At 49.7% G+C, this 19,677-nt stretch overlaps 1 protein-coding gene and 1 non-coding gene across 2 annotated transcripts in view; both read left to right on the forward strand.

The window, feature by feature from the left end:
* ADAMTS10 (ADAM metallopeptidase with thrombospondin type 1 motif 10) overlaps positions 1–18,262 on the forward strand; it is an 85,797-nt gene extending 67,535 nt beyond the window's left edge. Inside the window, 5 exon segments of the mRNA XM_060232829.1 lie at positions 1,791–1,920; positions 4,984–5,188; positions 8,670–8,846; positions 12,680–12,836; positions 18,081–18,262. Of these exon segments, the coding sequence (XP_060088812.1) occupies positions 1,791–1,920; positions 4,984–5,188; positions 8,670–8,846; positions 12,680–12,836; positions 18,081–18,190 (779 nt within the window). The 3' untranslated portion in view covers positions 18,191–18,262.
* Positions 2,140–2,214, forward strand: TRNAR-GCG (transfer RNA arginine (anticodon GCG)). Its single transcript has one exon. It is a non-coding gene; the product is annotated as a tRNA-Arg (tRNA).
* Positions 18,263–19,677: the final 1,415 nt, after the last annotated feature.

Below are 19,677 nucleotides of genomic sequence, written 5' to 3' on the forward strand. Positions count from 1 at the left end.
AATATACTTTATATCAGGGGTGGCCAAACTTGCTTAATGTAAGAGCCGCATAGAATAAACATCAGATGTTTGAGAACTGCAAGACGTGAATGTCAGATGTCTGAGTGCCACAGGACAAGAAGGAAGGAAGGCAAATAGATGGGGGGAGGGAGAGGTGGAAAGAAATCAGCTTTAAAGGCCGCCTGGCTTGATTTGGAGAAGTGATTTCGAGAGACCAATGCCTTCAATGAGCCAGCCAGCAGGACAGTAGGGGCTCCAAAAGCCACACAATGTGTAAAAGAGCCACAGCTTGTACACCCTTGCTTTATGTTATCTTGCTATACATTTTTATAGTTTTCAGACAATTTCCACAACAAATATGCACGACTTTACAAATAGACCGCAATGTTCATATTTCCTCAAAATAATCCTGATACACAAAGTCAATCAAATCTTAAAGCAATACTTCATCATAGTTAAAGCAAAAGTCCTTTTTCTTCAGTGCTGAAGATTTATATTGGTACTTCAGCCGGCTGCATGCTGTTGTATATAACCCCCAGGGGGGGACAGAGAATCCCCCAGTTTGGAGGCCCTCCCCCTGCTTTAGAGTAATCAGAAAGTGGGGTTGGGAGGGAGGGAAATGTCTGCTGAGCACTCCCATTATTCCCTGTGGAGACCAATTCCCGTAGTACATACGGCCGGGGCTGCGCGGACTGCACTGGCTGCCAGTGGTGTACCGAGTTCGTTACAATGTGCTGGTTATTACCTTTAAAGCCCTATATGGCCGAGGACCTGCCCGCTTGAGGGACCGTCTCTCCCCATACGAACCCCAGAGAGCGCTGAGGTCAGCTGGAAAGAACCAGCTGAATATCCCTGGGCCAAGGGAGCCAGATTGAAGACCACTCGGGACCGGGCCTTCTCTATTGCAGCTCCACTACTGTGGAACCAACTCCCGGAAGAGGTGCAGGCCCTGCGGTGTTTGGACCAATTCCGCAGGGCCTGCAAAACCTTCCTCTTTAAAATGGCCTTCACTTAACACTGAGCTAAGATAGATTCGCTGGAAATGTTGTAGCCATTGAACTTTATAGAAGATCTGAGTTTTAGCACCATAATGTTAATTTTAATACAAGTTGATTTAATGATGGTTTTATATAATTGTAATTATCGTGTATTATGGTTTTACTGTACATTGTATTTATATGTTGTGAGCCGCCCTGAGCCTGCCTTGGCGGGGAGGGCGGGATATAAATAAAAAGTATTATTATTATTATTATTATTATATAGTAGGGTATAATGGAAAATTGATCCACAGGTTTCTGGAGCTCTGTGGGGGCTGTTTTTTGAGGTATAGGCACCAAATTTACAGCATAGCATCCAGTGTCTCTCCTCAAAACACCCTCCATGTTCCAAAAAGAATGGACCAGGGGGTCCAATTCTATGAGCCCTCGAAGGTGCCCCTATCCTTCATTATTTCCTATGGAAGGAAGGCATTTAAAAAGGTGTGTGATCCCTTTAAATGTGATGGCCAGAACTCCCTTTGGAATTCAGTTATGCTTGTCACAATCTGGCTCCTGGCTCCACCCCAATATCTCCTGGCTCCACCCCTAAAGTATCCTGGCTCCACCCCCAAAGTCCCCAAATATTTCTTGAGTTGGACCTGGCAACCATAACTTCCTTGTTTATCACTTTTGTTTTAAAATAATTTATTCTCCTGGGGGTTCAGGGATGGTGCTGCCTGTTGGTACAACAGGAACTATTTGCTCACGGAGTGTTGTGTGCTTTAATCTCACCCATCCTTAACTGTTCTGCAGGCAGTCAGGTCCAGTCAGTCGCATGCAAGAAACAAGGGGACAGCTCTACAGTTCTGAACCAGTTTTGCAGTCCTGAAACCAAGCTACCAGAGAGGCAAAGACAATGCAACACAGAACCATGCCCGCCAGCGTGAGTTCAGCCCTTTGCACTACCCACGTTACATCAGGGTGGAGCAACGGAGGGGGTGGGGGGAGAGTAAGAACGTTGAAAGAATCAGGGGTGTGCATTAGGTGTACTTGGGAGGGACGGTGGCTCAGTGGTAGAGCATCTGCTTGGTAAGCAGAAGGTCCCAGGTTCAATCCCCGGCATCTCCAATTCAAAAGGGTCCAGGCAGTAGGTGATGGAGATGGAGGGATGGTGGCTCAGTAGAAGAGCATCTGCTTGCGAAGCAGAAGGTCCCAGGTTCAATCCCTGGCATCTCCAACTCAAAGGGTCCAGGCAGTAGGTGATGGAGATGGAGGGGCGGTGGCTCAGTGGTAGAGCCTCTGCTTGGGAAGCAGAAGGTCCCAGGTTCAATCCCCGGCATCTCCAACTCAAAGGGTCCAGGCAGTAGGTGATGGAGATGGAGGGACGGTGGCTCAGTGGTAGAGCATCTGCTTGGTAAGCGGAAGGTCCCAGGTTCAGTCCCCGGCATCTCCAACTAAAAAGGCTCCAGGCAAGTAGGCGTGAAAAACCTCAGCTTGAAACCCTGGAGAGCCGCTGCCAGTCTGAGCAGACAATACTGACTTTGATGGACCGAGGATCTGATTCAGTAGAAGGCAACTTCATAGTTCATATATGTACTTGAGCTGAATATCTAAAACTGTTTCATATTGGTTAAGGGGCACCCAAAATGACCCAAAACACTCCCAAAATTTTGAGACTGGACTTGGTGGTGCCCTAGGCCAGGGGTGGCCAACAATAGCTCTCCAGATGTTTTTGCCTACAACTCCCATCAGCCCCAGCCAGCATGGCCATGCTGGCTGGGTCTGTTGGGAGTTGTAGGCAAAAAACATCTGGAGAGCTACTGTTGGGCACCCATGACCATGGCAGCTGCCTACCTGGCCTACTCTTATGCGCCAACTCTGGATGTGGCTGAAATTGAAAAGGCTCCCTAAGACAATTTGCAGGAACAAAAGCAGATGAAGACGACCAGCGAGATATTTTATGTCACATTCATTGCAGAGGTGGGGTGGGGGAGGCAGAACACCTTTTCAGGTTTTAGTGTCATTTTACTCCTAGTCTAGTAGGACTTTCGTCTCATGTCTTAGCCGTTGTTTTTATGCAGTTGCTTATTTCTTGCTGTTATGCTGTTCTTTGGGGAGGGTGTTAGTTTTATCGCTGCTCTAAATTGATGGGTTGTGAGGTTCCTTGGGTCAAGCATCGGTATTTCGAATAACCAAGCAATTGTTTAATACAAAGACTCGTTTTATTGATAATCCGGTACTTGCTTCAAGGTGCGATACCTTGGAAGTGATACAAAGTTTCACATGGTGTAGAATCTTAAAGGCTACTTCAAAGGCACTGGAAGAGATAGCTTCAAAACATAACATGCAGATGTAAATTGCAGAGAAATTTCAAAGGGTACCATCAACTAACCATTATGTTACTACAAATTCTCCCGGTTCCCAGACATTCCTGTCTTTCTGATAAGATGTATGGATGGGAACGGGTGGGAGAGACACCTCACTTACAGATACAAGGTTACTTGCATATTCTAAATCTTTTCTCTAGCGGTGAGAGGAGGGGAGGGGGAAGGAAGCTTTGAAATGCAACTATGAGAGAGAAGAATTTAGAGGCAGAGAGGAAATGGATTCAATCACATACATCGATTCAGTACCCAGAAATATCATGCTTGACACCTTGGTGCATGTGAAATGTTATTTATTTAGATAGATGATAGATAGATAGATAGATAGATAGATAGATAGATAGATAGATAGATAGATAGATAGATAGATAGATAGATAGATAGATAGATAGATAGATAGATTGATTGTCATTGTTCTCAACAAAAAGAGAGCAACGAAATGAGGTGCTCTTCCACAAAACATACCAACACATCAAACACACATATTCATATTCATACCATTTAAATACATCTAAAACCATTTAAACCATTTAAACCATTAAAACCATTTAAATACATCTAAAACAGATAAACATTCATAAAACCATTAAAACCATTTGAATATATCTAAAATAGATAATCCTTCATAACCCTGCATTTAGCCTAACCACAGCACTTGGATAGAAACTGTCCTTAAATCTGTTTGTCCTAGCCTTCAACACTCTATATCGTCTACCTGACGGTAAGATCTCAAATAGCAAATGGCCCAGATGTGAAGGGTCCCTTAGGATCATTTGTATCTTCCTTTTACATCCCATTTAGGCCATTTATATTCTGCCCTTTCCCAAAACGGGCACAACATTCTAAAAACAGTAACAGTATAAAACAACAGTAAAAACCAAATCGATAGGAACAATACAATTTGATAATAGGAATAATACATTTTGAAATAACCTAGATATGTTTTACATAAATGACAGCAGACACATCAAGCTGATTTATGCTGAATCAAACTGTTGGTCCGTCAGTGTTGTCTACTCAAAATGGCAGTGGCTCTCCAGGGTCTCAGGTAGAAGTCTTTCATATCACCTGCTGTCTGGTATTATAACTGGAGATGCCGGGGATTGAACCTAGGACCTTTGCATGCCAAGAAGAGTCTTTGCCACTGAGCTGGGTTCCCATCTCAAGTATTATCTCCTCCAGGGGTTGTTTTGTAGAAAAATAGGTGGTGGAGCTCATTAGCATATACCACCCCCCACCAGCCAAAAGCAACCCGATGCAAGAAAAGAGAGCCCCGGGCAAGCGAGGCCTGTTTGGGCTGGCTAGAGATTCACTCACCTGGGGTTCTCCTTGACCACCTCCTCCCCCAGAGTCAAAAGACCAGCAAGCCACCCCCACCCCCAAAATCACATAAAAAGTGGAGAAAGGGTGTTGTGGGCTTCTCCAGGGGTGAATGAGGGCTGCTGGGGATTCCTGGTGGCTGGCTGGCTGCCCGCTCTCCTAATCCAGGGATTGTTATGCAGCTGCACCTCCTATTCAATGGACAAGGTAGGTGGGGAGGAGGAGGTGGAGCCCTCAGAAAGGTTCAGGAGCTGTACTTCCGTGAGCTCCTGCTGAATTTGAAGCCTAATCTCCTTGTTTAGATGGGTGATTGGGAACTGGACTGAATGCAGCCGTAGCTGCAACCAGGGGGTGAGAACCCGAAGCGTGATCTGCCAGCGGAAGGTCTCTTCCACCGAGAAGAAAACCCTGGATGACTCCTTATGCCCCCTGCCACGCCCCCATCTGCTGGAACCCTGCAACAATCACACCTGCCCCCCGGAATGGGCCGCTCTTGACTGGTCTGAGGTGAGCGTCTCTGTGTGATGAATATCTGATCCGAGCCTAAACTTATTCTCTCATGACGGCTGTTATCCAGAATAGCTAACCGTGGTACCTCCGTGTTCACAGGCAGTATACTTCAGGGGATAGACAACTGCAGGGGCTTCTGTTGCCTTCATATCCTACCTGTTGCCTTCATACCCTACACGTCCAACCATGCTTTGAAGGAGAATCCTGGCCTAGGTGGGCACTGTCTTATCCAGTTAGACAGTTCTTAGGTGCTTAGAGAGCCAGTTTGGTGTAGTGGTTAAGTGTGCGGACTCTTATCTGGGAGAACCGGGTTTGATTCCCCACGCCTCCACTTGCACCTGCTGGAATGGCCTTGGGTCAGCCATAGCTCTGGCAGAGGTTGTCCTTGAAAGGGCAGCTGCTGTGAGAGCCCTCTCAGCCTCACCCACCTCACAGGGTGTCTGTTGTGGGGGGAGAAGATATAGGAGATTGTAAGCCGCTCTGAGACTCTGTCCTTGAAAGGGCAGCTTTTGGGAGAGCTCTTTCAGCCCCACCCACCTCACAGGGTGTCTGTTGTGGGGGGAGAAGATATAGGAGATTGTAAGCTGCTCTGAACCTCTGTCCTTGAAAGGGCAGCTGCTGTGAGAGCCCTCTCAGCCTCACCCACCTCACAGGGTGTCTGTTGTGGAGGGAGAAGATATAGGAGATTGTAAGCCGCTCTGAGACTGTCCTTGAAAGGGCAGCTTCTGGGAGAGCTCTCTCAGCCCCACCCATCTCACAGGGTGTCTGTTGTGGGGGGAGAAGATATAGGAGATTGTAAGCTGCTCTGAGACTGTCCTTGAAAGGGCAGCTTCTGGGAGAGCTCTCTCAGCCCCACCCACCTCACAGGGTGTCCGTTGTGGGGGAGAAGATATAGGAGATTGTAAGCCGCTCTGAGACTGTCCTTGAAAGGGCAGCTTCTGGGAGAGCTCTCTCAGCCCCACCCACCTCACAGGGTGTCTGTTGTGGAGGGAGAAGATATTGGAGATTGTAAGCTGCTCTGAGACAGTCCTTGAAAAGGCAGCTTCTGGGAGAGCTCTCTCAGCCCCACCCACCTCACAGGGTGTCTGTTGTGGGGGAAGAAGATATAGGAGATTGTAAGCCTCTCTGAGACTGTCCTTGAAAGGGCAGCTTCTGGGAGAGCTCTCTCAGCCCCACCCACCTCACAGAGTGTCCGTTGTGGGGGGAGAAGTTATAGGAGACTGTAAGCTGCTCTGAGACTGTCCTTCAAAGGGCAGGTTCTGGGAGAGCTCTCTCAGCCCCACGCACCTCACAGGGTGTCTGTTGTGGGAGGAGAAGATATAGGAGATTGTAAGCCGCTCTGAGACTGTCCTTGAAAGGGCAGCTTCTGGGAGAGCTCTCTCAGCCCCACCCACCTCACAGGGTGTCTGTTGTGGGGGGAGAAGATATAGGAGATTGTAAGCCGCTCTGAGACTGTCCTTGAAAGGGCAGCTTCTGGGAGAGCTCTCTCAGCCCCACCCACCTCACAGGTTGTATGTTGTGGATGGAGAAGATATAGGAGATTGTAAACCGCTTTGAGACTGATTCAGAGAGAAGGGCGGGGTATAAATCTGCAGTCTTCTTCGTCTTTGTCATCTTCATTATCTTTTTCATTGTCATCTTTGTCATCTTCATCTTTGTCCTTTTCATCATTTTTTCTTCCTCCTTTTCCTCCTCCTCTTCCTCCTTCAGAGGCAGTATACCAGGTACCGAGGACAAACGAGACAGGTCTTCTGGCTGACTTCTGGATTAGCTAGTCTCACTCAAAAACACTTTTCTGTTTATTTATTAAAATATTTAGAGCCCACCTTTCCTTGTTGGTTTATGGTGGCTTACAGTTCCAAATAGTAAAAGGTTGTGAAGTGCAATACAATACCAAGTAAGCCTCCTCTTTCTAATAAGTTCTTATATAGACAAGTGGCTAATTCAGGGGTGTCAAACATGCGGCCCCGGGGCCGAATCAGGGCCCCAAAGGGCTCCTATTAGGCCCCCAAGCAACTGTCTGCTTCCTTCTCCCTGTCTTTTGCTTCCTTCTGCATCTCAGCTTTCTTTGCAAGGCTTGCTCAATCGCACAGGAGCTACACAGCAAAACCTTAATTTTCTCCATTGGTTGAGGCTCCTGCCCCTCGTGGTTCGTTGGGGTGGGAGGGAAAGAGCCAGAGATCCTTTGCCCAGTTCCCTAAATCCCATGGAATATATACAAAGAAAGCACCTTTAAGACCAACAAGCGCTAATGTTTTAAGCATGTTTTAAGTTTTTTTTAAAAAAATCCTTACTAGTGTTTGTCTGTGTTCTTTATAAGGTTTACATCTCTGCTACCGAATCTTAAATGGGTACACACAGGGGTGGCCCAACGCCCCATGGCACCCTAGGTAGACTTGCTGCCTGGCGCCCCCCCAAAGCACCCCCCGCGCCTCCCCCCCCATGGTTCCGTGCTCCCCCCCGCAGCTCCGTGCCACCCACGCCTCCTCTCCTCCATGCCGTGTCTCCTCCCCCTCCCTCCCTTCCCCACCCCATGTCGATTCCAATGCCGGAACCGGTTCGAGCACTGTGTTCCGACTATCTAAAGCGCACTCCCCCCAACCAATCACTCGATTGGCAGGTAAAACAGCGCCACGAGGCCTTGCTCACAGTATGTCAGGACCAGCGTCCTGAAAGGGCGCCCCAGCTGCCGCTGACTCCTCCCCTCCCCACTTCCTGGATGGGAGAGGAGTCAGCGGCAGTGGGGCCGCCCTTTCAGGATGCTGGTCCTGACAGACTGCGAGAGAGGCCCTGCGGCGCGGTTTTACCCACCAAGCGAGTGATCGGCGGTAGGAGGGGAGGCTTTAGATAGCTGGAACGCAGCGCTTGAGCCGGTTCCGGCATTGAAATCGACATGGGGTGGAGAAGGGAGGAAGGGGGGAGGCATGGGGGGGGGTGCAGAGCCACGGAGGGAGGGGAGGGGCGGGCAACAGCAGTGGTGGTGGTGGGTAGCGGCCGGTGGGTGGAGAAGGCAGGCAAACTCGGTGCTTGCCTGGGCACCGGGAGCTGGTGGGAAGCCCAATTTGGTGCCCTAGGCCTAGTTTACCTAGTGGGCGAGCCGGCCCTGGATACACACACACGGCCCGGCCCAACACAACCCAACCTTGCCCAACAAGGTCTCATTTATGTCAGATCTGGCCCTCATAACAAATGAGTTCGACACCCCTGGGCTAATAGCTAGGCTCTCTACTTCACACGGTTAAGTGTAGGGGACATTCCAAATGGGAGGGCTGTTGCCAGAATCAGGATCCTAACCCACGTTGACCAACATACATTCACCTCTTTTTAGGTTCTCAACCTGCAACCTTTTAGTTTAGCAGTCTGTCCATGTACTCCCAAGTGAGGAGGGGGGTTGGTTTGTTTCATGTTGTTATGCAGAGAAAGAAGGGCTCCCCTGAGGTCAGCCGGTCCCTCCTTGTAATGCTTCCTTTCCTTGCAGTGTACCCCGAATTGCGGGCCAGGTTTCCGCCACAGGATTGTGCTGTGCAAAAGCGGCGACCACACCTCGACCTTGCCGACCTCCCAGTGTCCTGAGAACTCCAAGCCCCCCACCAGCATCCGGTGCAGCCTCCGGCGCTGCCCGCCCCCACGGTGGGTGACTGGCGAATGGGGAGAGGTATTAAAACCTTCTGATTTTTGTCCTGTCACTTGCATGCTCAAACCTAAGGGTCTTTCTGGCTTGGGCCACTAGGGGGAGCCGTGCCCACGGGTAGAAAGTCTGCAAGGTGCCTGCCCATCATACTAGCTGTGGAAGAGGGGCAAATGTATTAAAGGGGATTCTCTAAACATAGCCATCTAGAGAACCAGCCATACAAACAAGCAATATTTATTTATTATTTTATTTTATGTACCGTATTTTTCGCACCATAAGGCGCTCCGGAGGATAGGAAGCACCTTCCTCCTGGGGGGCGATCCGCTGCCTCTTCCTCCGATCCGGCGCTTTCCCCGCGCCTGCTTGCCTGGCTCCATCTTCTTCAGGCAAGCACTGGGATCGCTCCACGTGGCCCCAGCGCTTCGCAAACACCGGCTGCGGAGGGGGCAGCGTGCTTCCTACTTGCCTGTGTCCCTGCCTTCAGCTGTGATGTTTAAAGCAAGCGCTGGGATCGCTCCCTCCCCCCTCCGATCCCAGCGCTTGCTTTAAACATCACAGCTGAAGGCAGGAACACAGGCAAGTAGGAAGCACCCACCCCTTCCGCAAACGCAGCGCTTTGCGAGCGCCGGCTGTGGCGAGGGCAGCGTGCTTCCTACTTCCCTGTGTGCCTGCCTTCAGCTGTGACGTTTAAAGCAAGCGCTGGGATCGGAGGGGGGAGGGAGCGATCCCAGCGCTTGCTTTAAACATCACAGCTGAAGGCGGGCACACAGGGAAGTAGGAAGCACGCTGCCCCCTCCGCAGCCGGCGCTTGCAAAGCGCTGGGGCCACGTGGAGCGATCCCAGCACTTGCCTGAAGAAGATGGAGCCAGGCAGGCAGGCGCGGGGGAAGCGCCAGATCGGAGGAAGAGGCAGCAGTTCCCCCCCCCCCGAAGGTACGTACCTTCGGACTATAAGACGCACACACTATCCCCCCCACTTTTTTTTGGGGGGGGGGTGCGTCTTATACTTCGAAAAATACGGTATATCCCGCCCTATCCCACCGAAGCAGGCTCAGGGCAGCTCACAGCATAAAAATTCTAACAATATAATTCAGAATTAAAATACAATAGTAATTACATAGTTAAAACATTAATATCGATACATCAGTCCATATTAGTGTGCTATCTAAACTTCCTTCAGTATTTCGGTGCTGGTCAGTTATAAGCCAACCGGAAGAGGGCTGTCTTACAGGCCCTGCGGAACTGTCCAATATCCCGCAGGGCCCTGACCTCTTCCGGTAACTGGTTCCACCAGCAAGGGGCTGTAATTTAGAAGGCCCTGTCCCTTTAGGCTTTAACCATTTAATGTCATCACACAATGCTATCAAAGAGGACTGGAAAGAGCAGCTTAATTTTTAGGAACACAAGGAACTTCCCCATTCCATCATCCAGAATGTCTGTTCCATCATTCAAAGTGGTAACAGACTGTAGGTGCTCCCTTACTGAAAGCACTTTGTGCAAGGCCAGAAGTGATTTTTACAATAAAAAATAAGTATTTACCAGAACATTCCTAAAACAAAAAGATAAGGGTAGTCTCCTGTGCAAGCACCAGTCATTTCCGACTCTGGGGTGACGTTGCATTTCCGACTCTGGGGTGACATTGCTTTCACAACGTTTTCACGGCAGACTTTTTTACGGGGTGGTTTGCCATTGCCTTCCCCAGTCCTCTACTCTTTCCCCCCAGCAAGCTGGGTCCTTGTTTTACCGACCTTGGAAGGATGGAAGGCTGAGTCAACCTCGAGCCAGCTACCTGAACCCAGCTTCCGCTGGGATCAAACTCAGGTTGTGAGCAGAGCTAAGGACCGTAGTATTGCAGCTTTACCACTTTACACCACGGAGCTCATATTCTTAAAACAAGCACAGCTTATATTCTAATACTGAACCTGGCTCCATCTGCGGATGCTTAAATCCACAGACTGGGAACAGGTTGAGAGAGGAGATTTTTCTTCGAACACAAAGGACTACCTGCAGGTTTGCAGAAAAATCTGATACCTTAAGAAAGGGGGCGACAGTTTTTTTAAAAACCAAACGTGGGAGACATTGTCTGCACTTGTACAAAATAATATTAGCAAAATAATCTTTGAGGATGGCCATGGCCACAGATGGAAAGGGCTGATACAGAAAGGGTTGCCAGGTCTGACTCAAGAAATATCTGGAGACATTTGGGGTAGAGCCAGGAGCAAGGGTGTAACAAGCATGATTGAACTCCAAAGGGAGCTCTGGCCATCACCTTTAAAGGGACCGCACACCTTTTAAATGCTTTCCCTCAATTGGAAATAGTGGGGAATAGGGGGACCTTAGAACATAAGAGAAGCCATGTTGGATCAGGCCAATGGCCCATCCAGTCCAACACTCTGTGTCACATAAGAACAGAAGAGAAGCCATGTTGGATCAGGCCAGTGGCCCATCCAGTCCAACACTCTGTGTCACATAAGAACATAAGAGAAGCCCTGTTGGATCAGGCCAATGGCCCATCCAGTCCAACACTCTGTGTCACATAAGAACATAAGAGAAGCCATGTTGGATCAGGCCAGTGGCCCATCCAGTCCAAAACTCTGTGTCACACACTGGCCAATATGTGTGTGTATACACACACACACATTGTGGCTAATAGCCACTGATGGACCTCTGCTCCATATTTTTATCCAATCCCCTCTTGAAGCTGGCTATGCTTGTAGCCGCCACCACCTCCTGTGGCAGTGAATTCCACATGTTAATCACCCTTTGGGTGAAGAAATACTTCCTTTTATCCGTTCTAACCTGTCTGCTCAGCAATTTCATCGAATGCCCACGAGTTCTTGTATTGTGAGAAAGGGAGAAAAGTACCTCTTTCTCTACTTTCTCCATCCCATGCATCATCTTGTAAACCTCTATCATGTCACCCCGCAGTCGACGTTTCTCCAAGCTAAAGAGCCCCCAGCGTTTTAACCTTTCTTCATGGGGAAAGTGCTCCAACCCTTTAATCATTCTAGTTGCCCTTCTTTGGGGGCTCATAGAATTGCACCTCCTGGTCCAATCTTTTTGAAACTCGGGGGTTGTTTTGAGGAGAGGCACCAGATGTTATGCTGGAAATTTGGTGCCTCTACCTCAAAAAATACCCCCCCCCGAGCCCCAGATTGATTCTCCATTATACCCTATGGAAACCAATCTCCATAGGGTATAATGGAGTGCTCAGCAGACATTTCCCTGCCCCCCCAGCTTTCTAATAATTCTGAAGTGGGGGGAGGGCCTCCAAACAGGGGGATCCCCTGCCCCCACCTGGGGATTAGCAACCAGAAAAAAAAGTCACATGGAAAGGCGGAATGGGGGGGGGAAACAGTAAAGCTCCGTGTATTTAATTTAATTCTCCTGTTTTGCTCCAACGCTTTATCCCACCCGAAGCTTATTGAGAATTAAATCGATTAAACCTGTCGCACTATTGATTCAATCGCTGCAGAAATAAACATACATATGCAGCTGAAGAAGAAGAATGTGTTTTGTGGATGTATGGCATTATAAACCTGTGTCAGTCCACACTTTTCCAAGGCTTATTGCTATATGGAATAAAAAACTGGATTTACAGCATAGGAGTGCTTAATCCCAACTTTATTGAAGAAACAACAACTCTTGTTGCTGAGTGGTGGCTAAGCCAGTTATACACGGAGCTTTACGGCGTTCCCCCATCCCACCTGGGGATTGGCAACCCTTGATATAAAGTGAAAAAGATTTTTTTAAAAGGTGCGGGGGGGGGGGGTTAAAAAAAAAAAGATGCAGCAAAGGAATAGGGTCACCCCAAGCCCCCGTTGTCTTCCTCCCCCCCCCCCCCATTATCTCCCACAGTGCTCAGGGAAGTGCGGCTTTGGCCAGCAGAGGCGATCGGTCCAGTGCCTGTCTCACACTGGACAGCCGTCTAGAGAGTGCGTGGAGACTCGGAGGCCTGCAACGACGCAGCAGTGCGAGAACAAGTGTGATTCTGGACCCACTGAGAACCCTGAAGGTAAGGCTGCCTCAGACGGCTTTTCCCTTCTAATTAATTGCGGGTTTGTCTTCCCTGTTGATTGAAGAAGACGACGACTGCAGATTTATACCCCACCCGTCTCTCTGATTCAGAGACTCAGAGCGGCTTACAATTTCCTTTATCTGCGAGGTGTGCGAGGTGGGTGGGGCTGAGAGAGCTCTCCCAGAAGCTGCCTTTTCAAGGACAACTCCTATGAGAGTTATGGCTGACCCAAGGCTATTCCAGCAGCTGCAAGTGGAGGAGTGGGGAATCAAACTCGGTTCTCCCAGGTAAGAGTCTCCACACTTAACCACTACACCAAACTGAACCCCAAAATCCCCCTTTCAGTTGGTCTTCTCCTCTGTGCAGACTGAACCCACAGGTCTTTTATTGTCATGTAATTTTCTTTTTGCTATGTCATCCACACAACAGTAAATACATGACTTAAAAAATAAACATACAGTGTGTATATGCAATAAAATGAATCTACAAAACCAACAGAGCAAACCAAAGCAATTGACCAAAATATAGACATGTTATTAATGGGAAGAAGGCAACGGGGACAACTGCTCATAATTATTTTACACCAGACATAAGGGAAGAGAAAAGCTCCTTTTGCATGGGAAAAAAACACTCTTTGCAGCCACTGAGTGCAGACAGATATTTGGGGGATGGAATTTAAGAAGCAGCAGAACAGTGAAAGAAATTCTGCACCTGCCCAAAAGGGATCAATCGTGGCCAGGGGTCATTTTGTAGAAAAATAGGTGGTGGAGCTCATTAGTATAACTCATTAGCATATGCCGCCCCCCCCCAGCGAAAAGCAACCGACGCAAGAAAGGAGCCCCAGGCGAGCGAGGCCTGCCCAAGCCAGTCCAAGCAGGCCTCACTCGCCTGGGGCTCTCCTTGGCTACCTCCCACCACAGTCAAAAGGCCAGCAAGCCACCTGCTGCCCAAAATCACATAAGAAGTGGAGAAAGAGTGGCGTGGGCTTCTCCAGGCGTTACTGAGGGCTGCTGGGGGCGTGGCTGGCTGGCTGCCTACTCTCCTAATCCAGGGATTGTTATGCAGCTGCACCTTTTATTCAATGGACAAGGTAGGTGGGGAGGAGGAGGGGGGCCGTCAAAAAGGTTCAGGAGCTGCGCTCCTGTCAGCTCCTGCTGAATTCAAGGCCTGGCCGGGCCCAGTCCAGAGGAGGTGAGGTGGACCTCTCTGAGCCCTGCTGAAGTTTTGAGGCCTCTGGGGATGGAAGACAGCATGGTATAGCCCAGGGGTTGCCGAACTGCAGCTCAGGGGCCACATGCGACTCTTTCACACACATCGTGCAGCTCCTAAAGGATGAGGAGGAACTTAATGCAGGCTTACTCTCAAGTAGGCATGCTTAGTATCAGGACCTCAGTCAACCTCTGAGTGTTGACCCATAGGTAGGTGATTGTTTCTGCCATGTGTGAAGTGGGGGAGGAGAGGGAAATAGGCAGGCTTGCAAGCTCTCCTCCTCCATCGTAGAGGTCGTCTGGAGACCTAGAGCAAGGAAAGAGACCACAGGAAGAAGGGACAGAATTAAAGAGGGTGCCACAGGGTCCCCCTTAGTTTCATAGCTCTTGTAGGAGCTGAATTTACTAACCTTGGTGTCAAGGCAAAGAGAGATGCATAACGATGCAAACAGTGGTCAGTGATGTGTATGTTACATGTGTGTTTCCTTCTCCCACTGGTGCCAAAAAATAATTCCCTAACCTTTCCCTATGCTGGTCTTATGGTGACTGTTATTCCCAGCTTTTGTTTTCCTTTTTTATTAAAAAAAAGTCTTCTAGCGTGTTCATGTTGTCAAGTGCACACATATGTAGTTTATCTTTCTGTGCAAAGAAAGTAGTAAGAGTTTTACTAAAGATGTGTGTGTAGTATTTGTTCATATCTTGCTGCTCTCAAATATCTGACGTTTGTTATATGTGGCTCTTAACGTTAAGCAACAGAGCTTTTTTTGTACTAGGGACTGCTTTGCATATTAGGCTACACCCCCCTGATGTAGCCAATCCTCCCGGAGCTTACAGTAAGCCCGGTAAGAAGAGGCCTGTAAGCTACATCAGGGGTGTGTGGCCTAATATGCAAAGAAGCCCCTGCCACCAAAAAAAAGCCCTGTTGAGCAAGTTTGGCCACCCCTGCTATAGCCCAATCTTGTCAGATTTCAGAAACTGAGCAGGGTCAGCACTTGGAATGAGAGGCTCTGCAGAGGAAGGCTCTGGTAAACCACTTCTGCTTCACACTCGCCTTGAAAGCCCCTTGCTGTGGTCTCCTTATGTTGATTGCAACCTGAAGGCACTCATGTTTCCAGGTCCCCCTCTATTTGGACTCGCCTCACCCCGCCTTAGCTCTGATGTTATCCCCAAATCTCTCTCTTTCTGTTTTTCACTGCTTTTCCTTCTTTTTTCCCAGTTTGGTTTTGAGAGACGGTTTGGTGTAGTGGTTAAGTGCATGGACTCTTATCTGGGAGAACCAGGTTTGATTCCCCACTCCTCCACACGAACCTATTGGAATGGCCTTGAGTCAGCCATAACTCTGGTAGGAGTTGTCCTTGAAAGAGCAGCTGCTGTAAGAGCTCTCTCAGCCCCACCTACCTCACAGGGTGTTATTTGTGGGGGGAGAGGGAGGTAAAGGAGATTGTGACCGCTCTGAGACTCTGAGATTCAAGGTATAGGGCGGGATATAAATCCAGTAGTAGAGCCCCATGGCGCAGAGTGGTAAAGCTGCAGTACTGCAGTTTGAACTCTCTGCTCACGACCTGAGTTCAATCAAGCCAGTTTGGTGTAGTGGTTAAGTGTGTGGACTCTTATCTGGGAGAACTGGGTTTGATTCTCCACTCCTCCACTTGCACCTGCTGGAATGGCCTTGGGTCACCCATAGCTCTGGCAGAAGTTGTCCTTGAAAGGGCAGCTGCTGGGAGAGCCCTCTCCAGCCCCACCCACCTCACAGGGTGTCTGTTGTGGGGGAGGAAGGGAAAGGAGATTGTAAGCCGCTCTGAGACTCTTCGGAGTGGAGGGCGGGATATAAATCCAATATCTTCATCTACCTCACAGGGTGTCTGTTGTGGCGGGGGGGGAGGGAAAGGAGATTGTGAGCCGCTCTGAGACTCTTCGGAGTGGAGGGCGGGATATAAATCCAATATCTTCATCTACCTCACAGGGTGTCTGTTGTGGTGGGGGGGGGAGGGAAAGGAGATTGTGAGCCGCTCTGAGACTCTGTCCTTGAAAGGGCAGCTTCTGGGAGACCCCTCTCAGCCCCGCCCACCTCACAGGGTGTCTGTTGTGGGGGAGGGAGGTAAAGGAGATTGTGAGCCGCTCTGAGACTCTTCGGAGTGGAGGGCGGGATATAAATCCAATATCTTCATCTACCTCACAGGGTGTCTGTTGTGGTGGGGGGGGAGGGAAAGGAGATTGTGAGCCGCTCTGAGACTCTGTCCTTGAAAGGGCAGCTTCTGGGAGACCCCTCTCAGCCCCGCCCACCTCACAGGGTGTCTGTTGTGGGGGAGGGAGGTAAAGGCGATTGTGAGCCGCTCTGAGACTCTTCGGAGTGGAGGGCGGGATATAAATCCAATATCTTCATCTACCTCACAGGGTGTCTGTTGTGGGGGAGGAAGGGAAAGGAGATTGTGAGCCGCTCTGAGACTCTTTGGAGTGGAGGGTGGGATATAAATCCAATATCTTCATCTACCTCACAGGGTGTCTGTTGTGGGGGGAGGAAGGGAAAGGAGATTGTGAGCCGCTCTGAGACTCTTCAGAGTGAAGGGCGGGATATAAATCCAATATCTTCATCTAACTCACAGGGTGTCTGTTGTGGGGGGAGGAAGGGAAAGGAGATTGTGAGCCGCTCTGAGACTCTTCAGAGTGGAGGGCGGGATATAAATCCAATATCTTCATCTACCTCACAGGGTGTCTGTTGTGGCGGGGGGGGGAGGGAAAGGAGATTGTGAGCCGCTCTGAGACTCTTCGGAGTGGAGGGCGGGATATAAATCCAATATCTTCATCTACCTCACAGGGTGTCTGTTGTGGTGGGGGGGGGAGGGAAAGGAGATTGTGAGCCGCTCTGAGACTCTTTGGAGTGGAGGGTGGGATATAAATCCAATATCTTCATCTACCTCACAGGTTGTCTGTTGTGGGGGGAGGAAGGGAAAGGAGATTGTGAGCCGCTCTGAGACTCTTCAGAGTGAAGGGCGGGATATAAATCCAATATCTTCATCTACCTCACAGGGTGTCTGTTGTGGGGGGAGGAAGGGAAAGGAGATTGTGAGCCGCTCTGAGACTCTTCAGAGTGGAGGGCGGGATATAAATCCAATATCTTCATCTACCTCACAGGGTGTCTGTTGTGGGGGGAGGAAGGGAAAGGAGATTGTGAGCCGCTCTGAGACTCTTCAGAGTGGAGGGCGGGATATAAATCCAATATCTTCATCTACCTCACAGGGTGTCTGTTGTGGTGGGGGGGGGAAGGGAAAGGAGATTGTGAGCCGCTCTGAGACTCTTCAGAGTGGAGGGCGGGATATAAATCCAATATCTTCATCTACCTCACAGGGTGTCTGTTGTGGTGGGGGGAGGAAGGGAAAGGAGATTGTGAGCCGCTCTGAGACTCTTCGGAGTGGAGGGAGGGATATAAATCCAATATCTTCATCTACCTCACAGGGTGTCTGTTGTGGCGGGGGAGGAAGGGAAAGGAGATTGTGAGCCGCTCTGAGACTCTTCGGAGTGGAGGGTGGGATATAAATCCAATATCTTCATCTACCTCACAGGGTGTCTGTTGTTGGGGGGGGGAGGGAAAGGAGATTGTGAGCCGCTCTGAGACTCTTCGGAGTGGAGGGCGGGATATAAATCCAATATCTTCTTCATCTTCAATCCCAGCGGAAACTGGTTCAGGTGGCCGGCTCCAGGTTGACTCGGCCTTCCATTCTTCTGAGGTCAGTCAAATGAGTCCCCAGCTTGCTGGGGGGAAAGTGTAGAGGACTGGGGAAGGCAATGACAAACCACCCAGTAAAAAGTCTGGTGTGAAAACGTTGTGAAAGCAACGTCACCCCAGAGTCGGAAACGACTGGTGCTTGCAGAAGGACCTACCTTTACCTTTTTTTATAAATCCAGTATCTTCTTCTTATTATTTTGTGTCCCCCTCTGCTTGGACTTGCCTCACCCCACCTTAGGTCCGATGTTATCCCCGAATTTCTCTCTTTCTGTCTTTCACCGCTTTCCCGTCTTCTTTTTTCCCTTCCAGAATGCAAAGATGTGAATAAGGTTGCCTACTGTCCTTTGGTGCTGAAGTTTAAGTTCTGTAGCCGGCCTTATTTCCGACAGATTTGCTGCAAAACCTGCCAAGGCCATTAGACCGCCGTGCGCGATCGGTGCCGTGAAGAAACTGGAAAAGCCGGCAGGGGGCAGCCGTGCCGTTCCCCCCACCCCACCTCGCGCCTCTGTCACCTGGCTGCCCTGCGCCCCAAGATCGTCAACAAGTTCCAAGCGAGTGCTGCAGCCGTGTGAGATTCTGCCTGTTCCTTACGGACTTCCATTAAACCACTGCTGATGCATGCACTGAGGACAGGGGCGGGGCGGGGGGGGGGAAGGGGGGGCGCTATCAAGTGCAATGAGAAGCAGAGAAGCTGAACAAGGTGCAGATGAGAGCATTACTTGAAACTCTGATATTATTTATTGTAGTAGCACAGCTGGGGGACCCTAAACGCCAGAAGGTGGCCCTGCCCAACGGTATCCCCTCCACGCAGACACACAGGGTGGGATCGACGCAGGGAACCGAAAGACACCTCACTTGCATCGTCCAGATTCGATTTGCCGCTTTTGTCGTTCGGTCGCACAGTCGAGTCTGACTCTTTGCGACCCCCTGGACCAAGTCACGCCAGGCCCTCCTGTCTTCCACCATCCTCCGAAGTCTGCTCAAATTCGTGTTTGTTACATCACTAACGCTGTCCAGCCGTCTCCTCTTTTGCCGTCCCCTTCTTCTTTTGCCTTCTGTCTTTCCCAGCATCAGGGTCTTCTCCAGGGAGTGCTCCCTTCTCATTGGGTGGCCAAAGTAGTTGAGCTTCAGCTTCAGCATCTGATCTTCCAGGGAACAGTCAGGGTTGATTTCTTTTAGGACTGACTGATTGGATCTTCTTCCTGTCCAAGGGACTCTCAAGAGTCTTCTCCAGTGAGTGCTCCCTTCTCACTGGGTGGCCAAAGTATCTGAGCTTCAGCTTCAGCATCTGACCTTCCAGGGAACAGTCTGGGTTGACTTCCCTTAGGACTGACTGATTGGATCTTCTTGCAGTCCAAGGGACTCTCAAGATTCTACTCCAGTGAGTGCTCCCTTCTCATTTGGTGGCCAAAGGATTGGAGCTTCAGCTTCAGCATCTGACCTTCCAGGGAACAGTCTGGGTTGGCTTCCATTAGGACTGACTGATTGGATCTTCTTGCTGTCCAAGGGACTCTCAAGAGTCTTCTCCAGTGAGTGCTCCCTTCTCACTGGGTGGCCAGAGTATCTGAGCTTCAGCTTCAGCATCTGACCTTCCAGGGAACAGTCTGGGTTGACTTCCCTTAGGACTGACTGATTGGATCTTCTTGCAGTGCAAGGGACTCTCAAGAGTCTTCTCCAGGGAGTGCTCCCTTCTCATTGGGCGGCCAAAGGATTGGAGCTTCAGCTTCAGCATCTGACCTTCCAGGGAACAGTCAAACCTTTAATGGCATAACTGTTGCAAATGAGAATACACCGAATACAAAAAATCAAAAAGGGATAAAATCAAAAAGAAACCGAGATTACAAATGCATGGTCAGGTTTAAATTTAAGGATGTCCGCCAACAATTTTGCCACAGCCTCGCTAACC

This window comes from Heteronotia binoei, chromosome 2 (genome assembly GCF_032191835.1).
Source record: "Heteronotia binoei isolate CCM8104 ecotype False Entrance Well chromosome 2, APGP_CSIRO_Hbin_v1, whole genome shotgun sequence".
Classification (NCBI taxonomy): domain Eukaryota; kingdom Metazoa; phylum Chordata; class Lepidosauria; order Squamata; family Gekkonidae; genus Heteronotia; species Heteronotia binoei.